The 19,880-nt window shown below is 37.7% G+C and overlaps 1 protein-coding gene across 1 annotated transcript in view; it reads left to right on the top strand.

Moving 5' to 3' along the window:
• Positions 1-19,880, top strand: part of PARP6 (poly(ADP-ribose) polymerase family member 6) — a 206,470-nt gene that overhangs the window by 118,849 nt on the left and 67,741 nt on the right. Inside the window, exons 6-8 of the mRNA XM_053717311.1 lie at positions 7,121-7,187; positions 7,330-7,479; positions 8,229-8,397. Of these exons, the coding sequence (XP_053573286.1) occupies positions 7,121-7,187; positions 7,330-7,479; positions 8,229-8,397 (386 nt within the window). The remainder of the gene's footprint in view (positions 1-7,120; positions 7,188-7,329; positions 7,480-8,228; positions 8,398-19,880) is intronic.

Below are 19,880 nucleotides of genomic sequence, written 5' to 3' on the forward strand. Positions count from 1 at the left end.
CAAAAAAGGGAGAAGTTTTGATTGAAGTACTTATGGAATTGTTATATGTGAATTCAGCCATGGGAAGAAAAACGGTCCAATCATCTTGGAGATGTGATATGTAGCATCGCAAGAATTGTTCTATGGTCTGATTAAGTCTCTCTGTGAGTCCATTAGTCTGGGGATGGAAAGCAGTGGTATAGAGGTGGTCAATCTTAAGCAATTTACACAGAGATCTCCAGAAGGATGAGGTAAATTGCGTTCCCCGATCTGTAATTATGTTGGAGGGTAAACCATGTAGTCTGACTATGTGATCTATAAATACCTTAGCCGTAGTCATAGCTGAGGGTAATCCCTTAAGTGGGATAAAATGAGCTAGTCTGGTTAAATGGTCAATTATTACCATGATAGTATTATATTGTTGAGTGAGTGGGAGTTCAACAATAAAATCCATGGCTATGGTACTCCATGGTTTATCTGGGACAGGCAGAGGTGTAAGTAGACCAATTGGTCTCTTATGAACTAATTTATTTCGGGCACAATTTTCACATCCTGATACATAGTCATATATATATTTGTTCATGCCAGGCCACCAGAAATTACGACGGGTTAGTTCAATGGTCTTTTTAATTCCAGGATGACCAGACATTGTATCATCATGGGTGTGTGTGAGTATTGATGATCTCATGCTCTTGGGTATATATAATTGACTGTTATGATAATACAATCCAGATTGAGAGTCTTTAACACAAGTATGGTGGGGTATAGAATCTTGTTTTAAAGCTTTGTGAACCTCTTGTTCTATAGGTGTCAGGACGCCTATGATTTTTTCAGGAGGGATAGTAAAATTAGGTGGTTCATGAGTTAAGCTTTCGTTTATACGTGATAAAGCATCAGCCTTAGTATTTTGACTGCCTGGTTTGTAGGTAATTATAAAGTTAAAACGGTCTAAAAATAGAGACCATCTCGCTTGTCTGGCTGTCAAAGTCTTGTTCTTTTTTAAATATTCAAGATTCTTATGGTCAGTAAAAATAATGAATGGAAGTTTAGATCCTTCTAGGAGGTGTCTCCATTGTTCAAGGGCACTCTTTATTGCTAACAATTCTTTGTCCCCCACACTATAATTACTTTCTGCACTAGTTAAGGTTCTTGAATAAAATGCAATGGGGTGAATTTCCCCATTCTCAACTTGTTGTTGGGAGAGTACTGCTCCTATGCCAGTATTAGAGGCATCTGCTTCAAGTTGGAATTGGAGATCAAAGTTGGGTAGTGATAAGATTGGTGCTGTAGAAAATAATTCTTTAAGTTTTTCAAAGGTTTCTTGAGCTTTTTGAGACCATTTAAATTTTTGATTAACACTAGTCAGTTGTGTCAGTGGTCTTACTATTGAAGAAAAGTTTTTAATAAACTTTCGATAAAAATTAGCGAAACCGATAAAGCGTTGTAACGCTTTTACAGTAGTGGGAGCTGGCCAATCTTTAATGGCAGACACTTTATCAGGATCCATTTGTACATGGTTAGGAGTTATTATATAACCTAAAAATTTTATCTTAGAGACATGGAATACACATTTTTCTAATTTAGCATATAATTTGTGCTCCTTGAGACGGGTGAGTACCCATCTTACATGCTTTTCGTGATCAGAGGGTGTTTTGGAGTATATTAGAATATCATCTAAGTAAATTATAACACAGATGTCCATAAGGTCGTGGAATATTTCATTAATGAAATGCTGGAATGTTGCAGGAGCATTGCTTAAGCCGAAGGGCATTACATTATATTGAAAGAGCCCATAACGGGTTCTAAAGGCGGTTTTCCACTCATGACCTTCTTTCATACGGATAAGATTGTAAGCCCCCTTAAGATCAAGTTTTGAATAAATTGTAGCTTCGTTTAAACGTTCCAATAATTCGGGTATGAGGGGTAGAGGATACCTGTTTTTAACAGTAATTTCGTTTAAAGCTCTATAATCAATAATGGGTCTTATTGTACCGTCCTTATTGCGTACTAAGAACATTCCAGCAGCAGCTGGAGATGTTGAGTGGGATATAAAACCTTTTCGGAGATTGTCGTCTAAATAGGAACGTAAGTAAGTAAGTTCCTCTTGTGAAAGTGGGTATATTTTTCCGTGAGGAATTTGAGAGCCCGGTATCAGATCAATTGGGCAATCAAACTCCCTATGAGGGGGGAGGTTTTCTGCCTCTTTTAGATCAAACACCTCTGCCAGATCCTGATAAATTTCTGGTAGTTCGGATTCAATAGCAGAGATTAACTGATATGGATAACATGTTTTTAAACAGAATGGTGATGTTAATGATACCTGTGGAGTGGACCAGTCAATGCTGGGGTTATGTTTTTTTAACCATGTAAAGCCAAAAATAAGTGTATGCATGTGGATGGAAATTAAGTCAAAAGTAAGATATTCAGTATGTCCATTGTCAGTTGTCACTAGTAAAGGTATCGTTTGATGTGTAATGGGACCATGTTGTATGAGGGAACCATCAATGAGTTTAACTGAGACTGGTTGTGCCTTGCAAACAGTAGGAATTTTATTTAAATCAACAAAAGATATATCGATATAATTTCCGGCTGCCCCAGAATCGATCAATGCATTAGACTGCACGTTTTTCTGATCCCACTGTAAAGAAAGGTTAAGAGTCAATTGAGGGTTTTGAGTGAAGTATAAAATATTATGTTTTGAATGAATCTTACCCTTCTTCTGCTTTTGAAGAATTGGGCAATTATTAACTGAGTGTTCCTTTTGCCCACAATATAAGCAAAGATTCTCAGATCTGCGTCTGGCCTTTTCTTCAGGTGTTAAAGGTCCTTTTATGGCTCCAATCTCCATTGGGGTCTGATTAGAAGTACCCTTTTCCTGGTTAGGTGTGTAAAGATACGGACGTCTAGGTGGTACGTCACAGGTAGCTCTCTCAGCCTTCCTTTCACGTATTCGCCGATCCAGGGTAGTACTTAATTTCATCAGTCCATTCAGGGTTTCTGGTATCTCCAAACGGGACAACTCATCTTTTAACAATTCTGAAAGGCCCAGTCTGAACTGGTTTTTCAAACTAATTTCATTCCATTTAGAATCATCTATCCACATTTGGAATTCAGTAATATAATCTTCTATATTCCTCTTACCCTGTTTTAGGGATCTCAGTTTCGTTTCTGCCGTCATCTGTGAATGAGAGTCCTCATATAAGGATGTCATGGCTAAAAAAAATTCTTCCAAGGAATCTAAAATTGGATGGTTATTCTCAAAATATCTATTAGCCCATGAGCGAGGCTCCCCCTGGAGGAAGGAGATGGTAGTACAAACCTTGATTCTCTCAGAGTGATAAGTTTTAGGCCTTAATGAAAAAAGTAATTTGCAAGCATTTTTAAAGTCTCTATATTCACTTCGTTTACCAGAAAAGGGTTGAGGATAGTTAATGTGAGGTTCAGGGACTTCTGAGCTCTTGGCTGGTAAACATTCTTTTACTAGAGTTTTAAGTGCTTTATTTTCTGATTGTACCTCAGTTAAGGCCCTGGCTAGATATTCTAATTTTTGATGGATGTTGGTGAATTCATTTTTTATTTCACTAGGATCCATCCTATATTTTACAGGTTATAACCTTATTGGCCTGAAAATTCTGTGATAACCAAAAGTTATCTAATATTGTGATGATTTAAATATGGAAAAATAAAGGTTTTGTTGCTCTTTTCTTAAAATAAGCAAGAGAAAATGATTTATTAAACTTACTTATTTAAGGTGAGTCATTAATTTTGTAATTGAAAGAATATTATGGAACTTCACAAAGGTATGAATATATAAATATTCAGGAAAGATTATGAGTAATTGAGATTTAAGTTCAGAGAAAGTCATATGTGTTACAAAAATATGCAACTGTAAATGCTGATTAAAGCAGATAAAGCAAAGCAAAGGATAAGACTGCTTGATAAGGTAAAGGTAATTTCTTCACGCACTCACACTTTCACGCAATAAAATATATACACAGTCCAGACATACTAGCTAATCTCCCAAACCGCAAACTACTGAGTCAGATGAGAATCACAATAAAGGTTAAAGGTATCTCCAATAATAAACAATGGTGTTTAAAGTTTAACCTTTATGAACGAATAAATAGTAGCGTGGAGAGCGGTACTTATCTTAACAGTAGCGGTGTTATGAAGCGTGGGTAGCGGTAATGCCTTTTGGGTATAAAGATTGAGAGGTAAGTTGCAGCTCTTAGGTTCAGCGTCTGTTTGGTGTGAGCGCGACTTCGGCGTGGTGAAAGAAGTTCCGTTTGGCGGATGAATCCGGAAGATGGTCCCGGTCAGGATAGAGGCAAAAGTAGATACCCAGCGGGTATCGAAGGAGAATGTAAAAGACCTGAAGGTTAAGCAACAAATGTACAATATGGTAGTAGCTCCACAGAGGAGCAAGGAGAAGTGAGAAACAACTTCAATTTTCAGGCCCTGATTAATGGGTAAGCACTTCCTTAAATAGGAAGGAAGTGCTAATGCAGGTTTTAGATTTAAAGGGATATCACAAGTTGTTTCTTGTGTAAGGAAATATCTAGAGATGTTTTAAAGGAGAAGCGGCAAGATTTAGCCAAGAACTGAATGTGAGGAGTAAAAGAAAGATCTGAGTCAAATGTGACCCCAAGACATTGGGCATGCAGGGTTGGGGTAATGATGGAGATGTCTACAGTTATAGAGAGATGGGGGGCTATAGATTTTATAAAAAGGGGGGGAATAAGGAGCTGTTTTGGAGAGATTTAGCTTAAGGTAGTGAGAGGACATTCAGGAAGAGATGTCCTCTCACTAGAGAAAGACAGTTGGTGACACGGTACAGAGAGGTAGATTTGGGTGTCATCAGCATACAAATGATATTAAAACCCATGGGACTTTATTAGGGAACCTAATGATAATGTGTAGATTGAGAAGAAAATGGGACCGAGGACAGAGTCTTGCAGTACCCCAACAGAAAGTGGTAACGGGCAGAGGAAGCCCCAGAGAAGGCTACACTAAAGGTACAGTTAGACAGGTAGGAAGAGAACCACAAGGGGGCTCTGTCACAAATGCCGAAGGATTGGAGGGTTTGTAGCAAAAGAGGGTTGTCAACAGTATCAAAGGCTGCAGACAGATCAAGGAGTATAAGCAGAGAGAAGTGGCCTTTGGATTTTGCTCAAAGTAGGTTGTTGGTAACCTTAACGATTGTTGTCTCTGTGGAGTGATGGGGGTGAAATCCAGATTACATTGGGTCAAGGAGGGAGTGTAATGTAAGTAAATGGGATAGGTGTGCATATACTAGCTTTTCAAGAAGCTTTGAGGTGAGAGGGAGTAGGGAAATAAGCCGTTAGTTGGATGGGGAGGTTGGATTGAGAGAAGGTTTTTGAGGATACGTGTGACCAGTGCATGTTTTAGAGATAAGGGAAATATACTGTTGCTGAGGGAGAGGTTGAAAATGTGTGTGAGTATAGGGGTAAGGGTAGAAGAGAGGGAGGGGAGTAGCTGTGAGGGGATAGGGTCAAGGGGACAGGTAGTGAGATAAGAGCACAGTATAAGTGCAGTGACTTCTTCCTCAGTAACACGGATTGGTTGATTGAGAGCTTTCGATGGGGCGAGAGACTGGAAGTATGTTGAGAGCTGATAGTTTCTGATGGAATCAAATTTGTTATTGAAGTGGCTGGCAAGATCTTGAGCTGACAGAGAAGTTGTATTAGGAGTTGGGTGTGGACGGAAAAGAGTATTGAAAGTGGAGAACAGACATTTTGGGTTTGAAGAAAGTGTAGAGATACATATGTTTTTATGTATTTATATGTGTGTATATATGTATGTAAATACATAAATACACAAATAAATACATAAATTCATATGTATACATATATAGACATATACTGTATATATATATATATATATATATATATATATATATATATATATATATATATAGTATATATACTTACATCTGCATATTTATATATGTATGTATGTCTTTGATAAAGCCCTTTGCCTGGCTTTTATTTTCTAACACCTGAGATCTTATATCTTTGAGCCTTTATTACTTATGTGTAATAATTTTTATTAGATGGTGTTATAATGAGTGTAAGTGTACTTTAATGTATTTTTAGTGTGTTTTGTGACACTTTTTTGTTTTGCAAAACAGATAACCCGAGCTCTGAGGTCACAGTAATTATTCTAGTGTAAATTGCTATTGCCCTCTTGCATTTCCATTTACTTTCAACTTGTAATATGAGCACAATTTACCTTGCACACAAACAAATGAGAAAACTTAATATCGCTTGGGGAGAAACGTTGTCGCTCCTCCCATAATCTGGCCCGTAGTATTTTAAATTTTACCACACATCACCTCAGTCCTCCTGACTGGCTTAAATCTACTTAGCCTAAGAAAGGTTTCCCTTTTAAAACCGAGGAGCAGTAGTCATGAGCTAAACCTGACTTTAATCAGCTGTTGAAGTATTGGCCCACCCTGCTCTCCAAATACACCAACACCAGGACCCAAAATACATTTTATCATTCACAATAAAAAACACTAATACTTCTCAGTTTTTTTTAAAGCAAAATGGTGGTGTAATTTACCAAACCTGGTCTAATATACCCTTTTCTCCAAACCAGACTTTCTGTTATAATATATATATATCGTTTTAGTAATGCTGGGAGTCTCTAAGGAATGCTGCAGGTTTTGTTTTGTTTGTTCCTTTGGGAAGGATGTTATTTAGTCATGCTCTCTGTGGGTTGAGAATGTTATGAATCAAATACCTGTTACCTGACTTCCCTAGGTATTCTGAGTTAGTCTACCTTTTAACACATTATACAAGAAGATGGAACTGTTATTATGTTGTAAATATATTCAAACAATTTTAATAAATCATCTTTTTTAATTGATATGATCTCCAGGCTGATATATTGAATAGATGAAAATTTGTGCTGCGCTTTGCGGCCATAATTAATGTATAAAAAAAATTGTCTCAGTTTCAAATTCTGGGGTAATGATATGATTCTGCTCTTAGTAAGGAAATAGTAAGAAAGCAGAAGATAAAACATTTTTTATAACATGTTTTTCCTGGTTCTCTAGCATACTTGGTAATTATACGTTTTATAGTGTTATATAATATGTATCATTCTCTCTATGTAGAACCCACAATTGATGTTTTCCAGCCATCAAACAGAGATGAATTTGGACTGGGGATTCAGTTAAAAAAGTAAGTATACAACAGATGTGTTCCTGTAGCATTCTTTGTATTTCTTAATGTGCTCCATATTAGTTTTACATCTGTTTCTTCTTTGCCTTCTTTCTCCTACTACTTCACTTTTGCCTTTTCTTCTATCTCTACTTTCCTACAGGATTCTGTCCCTCTTTTCCTCTCATCAGTGGAGATATCTCAGTAATGAGGTTCTACGGTCCCAGCAGGAGAGGAGGCTTCGGTGGCTGAGAGTCAGTGGTAGTATCAAAAGATTCCGAGCTGGGCTAAGCATCTTCTCCCCGGTACCTAAGTAAGGCATATTACCTTGTATGCTTCTGCCTCTTCTACTCACCTTTGTATTTTAAGGTCCCTTTAATTGTCCTCTTTCTCTAATCAGATTCATTATCTATGCCATCTTAACACTTATAGATGGATCCATAATAGCCATTTATTCCAAATCTAAGACTCTCAATTTACTAAGGTATACAACACCTGATAAATCCTTGCACATAATATGGTCATTCTTTGTATTATATACAAGCTGACAAGCCCAATCTTTCCTGCTCTAAAATGGGTGGCAAATTAGAAAAAATATAATCTGCGGAGCATATAAACTAATTACAAGAAGACTTGAAAATGCATTTACTATGAAACATAGGTGCTAACAATGACTACTGCATTAATAGAGGAGGCAGAACAGTGTAACTTCATTCTCAGGTTAAAAAGCAAGGAAGAAATTATGCAAATAGTAAAAATTGTAAAAGATACTGGAATGATTTTAGTGTCAAGCCCTTTTTAATATTTGATTTATTATGCTGTATACATATACACAAAATATACACTGCAATAACAACATTTACTGTTGTAGGATTCTATGCAAAAATGCATTTTTAACTAAATGTTGTCAGTTAAATATCTACATTATTTACTTGATTTAACTTGATAAGGCTCTGTGGTAGTATAGCAGCCTCAGTCTCTGTTTCCATTCTCCATTCACTGTGTTTTTTAGCCAGTAAGTTTGTGGCCTTTATACTTTCTCTTTCCTATTTTTTTTTTAAGGTCTCCCAGTTTCCCTGGGGTCCAAGACTCAGTTGTCCGAAGTGGGCTTACAGCTACAGATCTCCGGAGTAGTCTTGCAGCCTCAGATCTCCGTGGTCCCCGCCTCATGAACAGATCAGTCTCCTGCACATTGAGAAATCCCAAGGCTGAGATATATGGGCACACACAGGTGAGAAACAGCTACAAAAGGCCTCTCAAAAAGGTAACTTGAGGAAAACATGAAAAAAAACACATAACCTATGTGTAGGAGCACAGAGAAATTCAAGAAGACAAAAAAAAAGTATAGACAGAGGATAGAGCTGCCAAAAATTTAGATATTTGAAAAGAACCAAACCAATAGTGACGAGAACACAGTTGAACAGACAGGTGGCTATAGATATAGACAACTTTCTATGGAATAAGGTATTATATACTGCTCAATCTTCCAAATGAAACAGGAAAGGTGAATTTTTCTATAAATCAGAGTATCTAGCAGTCAGAGTAATTGTCTATCAGCTAGATTACGAATTTTGAGCACTATAGGGAAATTAATGACCGCCACAAAAGCGGCGGTATTTCACCTCCCTATAGCGCTGCTTTTACAGGTTTTGTAAAATCCGGCTTGTGCGGGCGATATGGTGGCGTTGAGCTCCATACCTCACCCAAATACAAGCAGCGTTTTGGCGTTCTCGTGCATGATTTCCCCATAGACATCAATGGGGAGAGTCGGCTAAAAAAAAGCCTAACACCTGCGGTCGCGGAAACAAAAGCTCCGTAACTCAGTCCCATAGATGTCTATGGGGAAAGAAAATGTTATGTTTAAACCTAACACCCTAACATAAAAACCAAGTCTAAACACCCTAATCTGCTGCCCCCAACATCGCTGCCACCTACATAAATTTATTAACCCCTAATCTGCCGCCCCCAACATCGCTGCCACCTACATTACAGTTATTAACCCCTAATCTGCCGCCCCCAACATCGCCACCACCTACATTACAGTTATAGTTATTAACCATTAATCTGCCGCCCCCAACATCGCCGCCACCTACATTACAGTTATTAACCCCTAATCTGCTGCCCCTAACATCGCCGCCACCTACCTACACTTATTAGCCCCCAATGTAGCCGCCACTATACTAAAGATATTAACCCCTAAACCTCTGGCCTCCCACATCACTAGCACTACATAAATATATTAACCCCTAAACCTAACCCTAACGTAACCCTAACCCTAACACCCCCTAACTTAAATATAATTAAAATAAATCTAAATAAAACGTACAATTATTATCTAAATAATTTCTATTTAAAACTAAATACATACTTACCTGTAAAATAAAACCTAAGCTAGCTACAATATAACTAATAGTTATATTGTAGCTAGCTCAGGTTTTATTTTTATTTCACAGGTAAGTTTGTATTTATTTTAACTAGGTAGACTAGTTAGTAAATAGTTATTAACTATTTACTAACTACCTAGTTAAAATAAATACAAACTTACCTGTAAAATAAAACCTAACCTGCCTTACACTAAAAAATAACATTACAATAAATTTAAAAAATTAAATTAATCAAATACAATTATCTAAATTACAAAAAAATAAACACTAAATTACACAAAATAAAAATGAATTACTCCTAATCTAATAGCCCTATCAAAATAAAAAGCCCCCCCCCCCCCAATATAAAAAAACCATAGCCTACACTAAATTGCCAATAGCCCTTAAAAGGGCCTTTTGCGGGGCATTGCCGCAAAGAAATCAGATCTTTTACCTTTTAAAAAAAAATACAAACAACCCCCCAACAGTAAAACCCACCACCCACAAAACCAAACCCCCCCAAATAAAATTCTATCTAAATTAACCTAAGCTCCCCATTGCCCTGAAAAGGGCATTTGGATGGGCATTGAACTTTAAAGGGCATTTAGTTTTTTTATGGTGCCCAAACCCTAAGCTAAAAATAAAACCCACCCAATAAACCCTTAAAAAAACCTAACACTAACCCCCGATGATCCACTTACAGTTTTCGAAGACCGGACACCCATCCTCATCCAGGCAGCAGAAGTCTTCATCCAAGTGGGCAAGAGTCCTCATCGAAGCCAGCAGAAGTCTTCATCCAAGCGGGCAGAAGTCTTCATCCAGACGGCATCTTCTATCTTCATCCATCCGGCGCGGAGCGGTTCCATCTTCAAGACATCCAGCCCGGAGCATCCTCTTCTTCCCATGGTCGCTGTAGAATGAAGTTTCCCTTTAAGTGAAGTCATCCAAGATGGCGTCCCTTACATTCCGATTGGCTGATAGAATTCTATCAGACAATAGGAATATTGGCTGATTGGAATATCCAATAGAATGCAAGCTCAATCCGATTGGCTGATTGGATCAGCCAATAGGATAAAAAGCTCAATCCTATTGGCTGATTGCAACAGCCAATAGATTTTTTTTCCCCTTTAATTCCTATTGGCTGATAGAATTCTATCAGCCAATCCGAATGTAAGGGACTCCATCTTGGATGACGTCACTTAAAGGAAAACTTCATTCTACAGCGACCATCGGAAGAAGAAGAGGATGCTCCGTGATGGATGTCTTGAAGATGGACCCACTCCGCGCCGGATGGATGAAGATAGAAGATGCCGTCTGGATGAAGACTTCTGCCCGCTTAGATGAAGACTTCTGCCCACTTGTTTGAAGACTTCTGCCCACTTGGATGAAGACTTCTGCCGGCTTCGATGAGGACTTCTGCCCGCTTGGATGAAGACTTCTGCCGCCTGGATGAGAATGGATCTCCGGTCTTCGAAAACTGTAAGTGGATCGTCAGGGGTTAGTGTTAGTTTTTTTAAGGGTTTGTTAGGTGGGTTTTATTTTTAGCCTAGGGTTTGGGCATCGTAAAATAGCTAAATGCCATTTTAAGGGTAATATCCATCCAAATGCCCTTTTCAGGGCAATGGGGAGCTTAGGTTTATTTAGATATAATTTTATTTGGGGGGTTTGGCTGTGTGGGTGGTGGGTTTTACTGTTGGGCGGTTGTTTGTATTTTTTTTTTTTACAGGTAAAAGAGCTGATTTCTTTGGGGCAATGCCCCACAAAAGACCCTTTTAAGATCTATTCGCCTAGATTTAGAGTTTGACGCTAGCCGTCAAAAGCAGCGTTAAGGGGGTCTTAACGCTGCTTTTTACCGCCCGCTGGTATTTAGAGTCAGACAGGAAAGGGTCTACCGCTCACTTTCTTTCCGCGACTCGAGGCTACCGCAGATCCTTTTACGTCAATTGCGTATCCTATCTTTTCAATGGGATTTGCCTAACGCTGGTATTACGAATCTTGGAAGAAGTGAGCGGTAGAGCCTCTACCAACAAGACTCCTACCGTCAAAAAAAGTCTGTAGTTAAGAGCTTTATGGGCTAATGCGGGAACATAAAGCTCCTAACCACTGTGCTATAAAGTACACTAACACCCATAAACTACCTATGAACCCCTAGACTGAGGCCCCCCCCCCACATCGCAAACCCTATAATATTTTTTTTTAACCCCTAATCTGCCGCTCCGGACACCGCCTTAACCTACATTATCCCTATGAACCCCTAATCTGCTGCCCCTAACATCGCTGACACCTATATTATATTTATTACCCCCTAATCTGCCCCCCCCCCAACGTCGCCGCCACCTACCTACACTTATTAACCCCTAATCTGCCGACCGGACCTCACCGCCACTATAATAAATGTATTAACCCCTAAACCGCCGTACTCCCACCTCACAAACACTATAATAAATTTTATTAACCCCTAATCTGCCCTCCCTAACATCGCCGCCACCTACCTACAAATATTAACCTCTAATCTGCCGCCCCCACCGTCGCTGCTACTATAATAAAGTTATTAACCCCTAAACCTAAGTCTAACCCTAACCCTAACACCCCCTTAACTTAAATATAATTTAAATTAATCTAAATAAATTTACTATAATTAAATAAATTATTCCTATTTAAAACTAAATACTTACCTATAAAATAAACCCTAATATAGCTACAATATAACTATTAGTTACATTGTAGCTATTTTAGGATTTATATTTATTTTACAGGCAACTTTGTATTTATTTTAACTAGGTACAATAGCTATTAAATAGTTAATAACTATTTAATAGCTACCTAGTTAAAATAATTACAAAATTACCTGTAAAATGATCGGAACAGCCAATAGAATGCGAGGTCAATCCGATTGGCTGATTGGATCAGCCAATCAGATTGAACTTCAATCTGATTGGCTGATTGAATCAGCCAATCAGATTTTTCTTACCTTAATTCCGATTGTCTGATAGAATCCTATCAGCCAATTGGAATTCGAGGGACGCCATCTTGGATGACGTCCCTTAAAGGAACCGTCATTCGTCGGTTGAAGAGGATGGCTCCGCGCCGGCTGTATGGAAGATAGAAGACCCCGCTTGGATGAAGACTTCTACCAGATGGAGGACCTTTTCTTGCCCCGCTTGGATGAAGACTTCTACCGGATGGAGGACCTCTTGTTGCTCCTCTTGGATGAAGAATTCGGCTTGGCTGGGTGAAGACGACTCAAGGTAGGGAGATATTCAGGGGGTTAGTGTTAGGTTTATTTAAGGGGGTGTGGGTGGGTTAGAGTAGGGGTTTGTGGGTGGTGGGTTTTAATGTTGGGGGGGTTGTATTTTTTTTTACAGGTAAAAGAGCTGATTACTTTGGGGCAATGCCCCGCAAAAGGCCCTTTTAAGGGCTGGTAAAAGAACTGATTACTTTGTAATTTAGAATAGGGTAGGGCATTTTATTATTTTGGGGGGCTTTTTTATTTTATTAGGGGGCTTAGATTAGGTGTAATTAGTTAAAACTTCTTGTAATTTTTTTTATTTTTTGTAATTTAGTGGGGGGGGGGGTTGTGTTATAGATTAGTTTATTTAATTGTATTTTAGTTTAGCTAATTGTAGGTAATTTATTTAATTAATTAATTTATTGATAGTGTAGTGTAAGGTGTATTTGTAACTTAGGTTAGGATTTATTTTACAGGTAATTTTGTATTTCTTTTAACTAGGTAGATATTAAATAGTTATTAACTATTTAATAGCTATTGTACCTAGTTAAAATAAATACAAAGTTGCCTGTAAAATAAATATAAATCCTAAAATAGCTACAATGTAACTAATAGTTATATTGTAGCTATATTAGTGTTTATTTTATAGGTAAGTATTTAGTTTTAAATAGGAATAATTTATTTAATTATAGTAAATTTATTTAGATTAATTTAAATTATATTTAAGTTACGGGGGTGTTAGGGTTAGACTTAGGTTTAGGGGTTAATAACGTTATTATAGTGGCGGCGACATTGGGGGCGGCAGATTAGGTGTTAATAATTGTAGGTAGGTGGCGGCGATGTTAGGGAGGGCAGATTAGGGGTTAATAAAATTTATTATAGTGTTTGCGAGGCGGGAGTGCAGCGGTTTAGGGGTTAATACATTTATTATAGTGGCAACGAGGTCCGGTCGGCAGATTAGGGGTTAATAAGTGTAGGTAGGTGGCGGCGACATTGGGGGGGGCAGATTAGGGGTTAATAAATATAATGTAGGTGTCAGCGATGTTAGGGGCAGTAGATTAGGGGTTCATAGCTGTAATGTAGGTTGAGGCGGTGTCCGGAGCGGCAGATTAGGGGTTAATAATATAATGTAGGTGTCAGCGATAGCGGGGGCAGCAGATTAGGGGTTAATAAGTGTAAGGTTAGGGGTGTTTAGACTCAGGGTTCATGTTAGGGTGTTAGGTGTAGACTTAGAGAGTGTTTCCCCATAGGAAACAATGGGGCTGCGTTAGGAGCTGAACACTGCTTTTTTGCAGGTGTTAGGTTTTTTTTTCCAGCCAGCTCAGCCCCATTGTTTCCTATGGGGATATTGTGCACAAGCATGTTTTTCCAGCTTACCGCTACCGTAAGCAACGCTGGTATTGAGGGTTGAAGTGGAGCTAAATTATGCTCAACGCTCCCTTTTCTGAGGCTAACGCAGCCATTCAGACAACTCTAAATACCAGCGTTGTCTTAAGGGTGCACTGGGAAAAAAAGCAGCGTTAGCACCGCGGGTCTTTACCGACAAAACTCTAAATCTAGGCGATTGGCAGTTTAGTGTAGGCTAGGGTTTTTTTATTTTGGGGGGGGGGGGTTTATTTTGATAGGGCTATTAGATTAGGAGTAATTCGTTTTTATTTTTGATAATTTCGTTTTTTATTTTGTGTAATTTAGTGTTTATTTTTTTGTAATTTAGATAATTGTATTTGATTAATTTATTTTTTTTATTTTATTGTAATGTTAGTTTTTAGTGTAAGGCAGGTTAGGTTTTAATTTACAGGTAACTTTGTATTTATTTTAACTAGGTAGCTAGTAAATAGTTAATAACTATTTACTAACTAGTCTACCTAGTTAAAATAAATACAAACTTACCTGTGAAATAAAAATAAACCCTGAGATAGCTACAATGTAACTATTAGTTATTTTGTAGCTAGCTTAGGTTTTATTTTACAGGCAAGTATGTATTTAGTTTTAAATAGGTTACTTAGGTAATAATTGTAAGTTTTATTTAGATTTATGTTAATATATTTATCTAGTGATGCAGGATGGCGGCGGTTTAGGGGTTAATAGGTTTATTATAGTGGTTACTATGTCGGGGAGCGGTGGAATAGGGGTTAATACATTTTTTAAGTGGTGGCGATGTCCGGAGCGGCAGATTAGGGGTTAATAATTTTATTTTAGTGTTTGCGATGAGGGAAGGCCTCGGTTTAGGGGTTAATAGGTAGTTTATGGGTGTTAGTGTACTTTGTAACTGTTTAGTCATGAGTTTTATGCTACAGCTTTGTAACGTAAAACTCATAACTACTGACTTTAGATGGCGGTACGAATCTTGTGGTTATAGAGTGTACCGCTCACTTTTTGGCCTCCCAGGCAAACTCGTAATACCGGCACTATGGAAGTCCCATTGAAAAAATACCTTTTTAAAAGTGCGGTACTGACGTTGCGTGACAGCCAAAAAGGTGTGCGGTACAGCTATACCTGAAAGACTTGTAATAGTGGCGTTAGGGAAAAAGCATCGTTATGAAGCATAACGATGCTTTTTCACTCATAACGCCAAACTCGTAATCTAGCTGTATGTTGGCCAACTGTTAAGTTCACAGAAGCGATTTGACTCTTGAAGCTTGTGGTTCTCTGAAGGTTATGCCGATCTGGTACGTTTTGCTGGTTAATGTTGGTTTACACATTTATGTACATTTCCAGGGGTCTTTAGAGCAATAAAGGTAATAAATTATGAGTCACCAATGAGATTTAATAGAAAAAGTTGTTAGCATCTTGTGTTGGATATGAATATGTGCATGTGTGACACAGACAGACAAGTTTCACTGTAACTATGTACATATAAAAATATAAATGCGCATAGAAGCACTTGACAATAATGACAAATGAAATATGAATGAAAATATTTAATTATTGCTGCTTAAACATTAGTAAACTAATACTAAATTGATGATTATTGTGTGGGATTGAGCCCTATAGTTGCCTTATTATTAAGATATAGTGATATTCCTCTATGCAGACTGAATTTAGCAGGGAAGCCCAGAGTGTGAGCTAAAAATGTGACACGTGGATGTTATGTGGGTGATATGGGAGGCGGCAGAATGGATTAACTGACTAAATACAGAGTGGCAGAGCTCAGAATCACAGACCGCTAACATACATACACACTTAAGATATTAATATAAATACATACAGACAATAGGGCCTATCTATCAAGCTCCGAATGGAGCTTGATGCCCCGTGTTTCTGGCGAAAACACAGCAGTTCATAACCCTGTCCGCCTGTCTCTATAACTCTGTCCGCCTGCTCTGAACAAGCGGACAGACATCGCTGGAATTCAACCCGATCGAGTACGATTGGGTTGATTGACACCTCCCTGCTGGCGGCCCATTGGCCGCAAGTCTGCAGGGGGCGGCGTTGCATCAGCAGCTCTTGTGAGCTGCTGGTGCAATGCTGAATACGGAGAGCGTATTGCTCTCAGTATTCAGCGAGGTCTGGCAGACCTGATCCGCACTGTCAGATCAGGTCTACCAGACTTTGTTAAATAGAGGCCAATATATACTTTCTATTTAGATGTCCCTGCCTGTGACTGACTATGATGATAGATACTCTTTCATAAGCTATAACTGAATGTCCTATAAGCATCTCTAATGGGAGTGGTAGTTAACTCTCATTGTAATGAGGGTTTCATTAGGCCTTTCTGGTAGAAAAGGCAAAGACCTCTCCTACAAGTTTCCAGACTTGACTCTGAGTTATAGATAAACAGACTTTTTGGTAAAGGAAATATGGGCTCAGCTAGAAAATTGCGTATTAGATAATTGTAAAGTTTGGTTGTTTTATTTTGTTTGTTTTTTATAGCCTTAAAAAATAGAAGCAATAAAGGAAATGCTTTGTTTATATATTTTCTGTTTGACTAATTCTTTCTCTCGCTTTATCAACCAAATGCCTAATCTGTTTTGCTTTTGAAAGGGCATTATTCCTAATATCATTTTGCTAATCAGTATTTTGTGTGGAACACCCTTCTGCAACTAGATAAGACGTATCTATTGCTACACCCTGGTCTAGTAGCGAATGAGACTAAAAAGTACAAAAAGTGTTCTCAATAAAATGAATAGACTAAATATTCATTAGTGTAAATAATTACTTTTTAACTTTGTGGACAGGATACTACAGTCATCTAAATAATGAAAAACAGGGTTAATTTCACTTCCTATAATGTCATATAATAGTAAATAATGAAAAACAGGGTTAATTTCACTTCCTATAATGTCATATAATAGTAAATAATGAAAAATAGGGTTAATTTCACTTCCTATAATGTCATATAATAGTAAATAATGAAGTATAAATGCCAGATCAAATAGATACATTTTACTTTTTCTAGGGTCTCTAAGTATTAGACACATTTACTTGTCTGCAGTAATATCCTCTAAAGAGTTGATTTATGAAATGTGATTTTGTTGTTAAAGGGTCAGTCGACACCAAGTGGCCGATTTACTAATGTGCGGGCGGACATGATTTGCTGTAGCGGATCATGTTTGCCGCACATCGATAAATGCCAACAGCAAACGCCGCTAGCAGGGGTGTCAATCAACCCGATCGTATCCGATCGGGCTGATTGCTGTCTGCCGCTTCTTAACTTCCGCTTCAGGCGGACCTGAAGTGGAGTGGGTTGGAAGCAGCGTCCGCTGCTTCATAAATTGACCCCCAAAACTGTTATTGTTTAAAAAGATAGATAATCCATGTATTTATTTTTCTCCAGCTTTGCATAACCAACACTGTTATAGAATATACCTTTTACCTCTGTTATTATCTTGCATCTAAGTTTCTGCAGACTGCCTCCTTGTCTCAGATCTTGTGACAGACTTGCATTTCAGGCAATTAGTGCTGACTCTTAAATAACTCTACTGGGATGAGCACAATGTTATATATATGCTCACATGAACAAACAGTACATGTTATTAACTATTCACAGCCAGACAGTGGGATAAGAGGTGGACTACAGAGTCTTAGAAATCGGCCTATGAGCCTACCTAGGTTTAGCCTTTAACAAAAAATACCTAGAGAAAAAAACAAAAGTTGATGATAAAAGAAATTTGGAAAGTTGTTTAAAATGACATGCCCTAACTGAATCATGAAAGTTTAATGTGGATTTTACTGTCCCTTTCATCTCTGAGGTTTAGTGATGATACAAGTGAAAGCTCCATTTGTTCAGTGACCACTCCCTCCGCTTTTTACAGCATTAAATCTTCTAAGTGTGATCTGGAGAAAAGATGCCAAATATTATATCACAGTATCTCATAGTGTGTATTAATAGCTATTGCACAAATGGTTCCCCATAACTCCAGTGCTTCAGAATTTAGTGGCACTTATACAAATAGTTAATAATAAAGAAGTGAGATAAGTCCTTCCACTGGAACGCTTGGCTGAAAAGAAATCTCCCAGTGTGTTACTAGACGACATAATATACACACTCATGCACTCACCACATAGATTAGTGGCAAAACATGCATACATAGAGTTAGTCTTGACAACTTTTTTATTACTTTTGCTGAAGAGATAGAGAAGTGCAGTATGGATAATTATTTGGAAACTATACTCAAAAATCTTCTACTGCTTTGATCTTCTACAATATTTAGGGACATTTAACTTTGAGAAGGTAATATAGAATTATAAATTATATATATTAAAAAAATTCTACAATATACTTTCATTAATTATTTTGTCCCCTTTTCCTGTAATTCCATTCTGAAATTGTGAGCATTTCAAGTTGGTTAGAAATGGAAGTGCAGAACACTGTTACATTCCTCACAGCCATTAAATGCACACTCTAGTGACCTATTTATAACTGTCCCTGATTGGCCCCAGCAGAGAAGATAACCTAAGTTACAACATTGCAGCTCCCATTGTTTTATTGACACTAAAACGTTACAATTATTTTGTCAATATTTAAACAGCTAATGAAACTTTAAAAAATACATCTGCATGTTATTCTCAGACTAATCTTTTCTTTGAATGCATCATTCTATCTAGCATTTATTTAGTGTTTAATGTCCCTTTAAAGGGACAGTAAACACTAGAATGTTTGTTGTTTAAAAAGGTAGATAATTCCTTTATTACCCATTCCCCAATTTTGCATAACCAACACAGTTATAATAATATACTTTTTACCTCTGTGATTACCTTGTATCTATGCCTCTGCAAACCGCCCCCTTATTTCAGCTCTTTTGACAGACTTGCATTTTTAGCCAATCAGTGCTGGCTCCTAGGAGCTTCACGTGCCTGAGCTCAATGTTATCTATATGAAACACATGAACTAATGCCCTCTAGTGGTGAAAAACTGTCAAAATGCTTTCAAATAAGAGGCAGTCTTCAAGGTCTAAGAAATTAGTACATGAACCTCCTAGATTTAGCTTTCAACTAAGAATACCAAGAGAACAAAGCAAAATTGGTAATAAAAGTAAATTGGAAAGTTGTTTAAAATGACATGCTCTATTTAAATCATGAAAGATTTTTTTTTACTTTACTGTCCCTTTAACTATAAGTAATATTCTTGACTGATTTCTACTCCTAGCCTGACACCATTAAAGGACTTCTAAATGCAGTAGAATTGCATATTAAAAGACAATGCAATATCACCTACTTTGAATTTGACATAAGCAGTAGATTTTTTTTCAGGCAAATGTATTTCTTCTCCTATTTTCCAGCCCCTTGTATCATGTGACAGACATCAGCCAATCACAGACTAATATACGTCAACCCTGTGAGCTTGTTCCTCACAAACACCTAGATTACAAGACGCGAGCTGACTCCAGCGCACGTGCAATATGTTTTTTCTTTAGGCTCCCTTATGCGTCTTCAGCCGCGCTAGCCTCACTAGTCCTTATGTTATTAAATATGAGGCTAGTGAGGCTGAAGATGCTCGAGGAAGCCTAAAGAAAAAAACATATTGCACGTACGCTGCAGTTAGCTCGTGACTTGTAATTTAGGCGAAAGTGTGCTAAAAAAAAGGAGTATGCAAAATTTGATAATGAAAGTAAATTGGAAAGTGTCTTGAAACTGCATGCTCTTTATGAATCATAAAAAAATATTTTTACTTGAGTGTCC

This window comes from Bombina bombina, chromosome 6 (genome assembly GCF_027579735.1).
Source record: "Bombina bombina isolate aBomBom1 chromosome 6, aBomBom1.pri, whole genome shotgun sequence".
Taxonomy (NCBI): domain Eukaryota; kingdom Metazoa; phylum Chordata; class Amphibia; order Anura; family Bombinatoridae; genus Bombina; species Bombina bombina.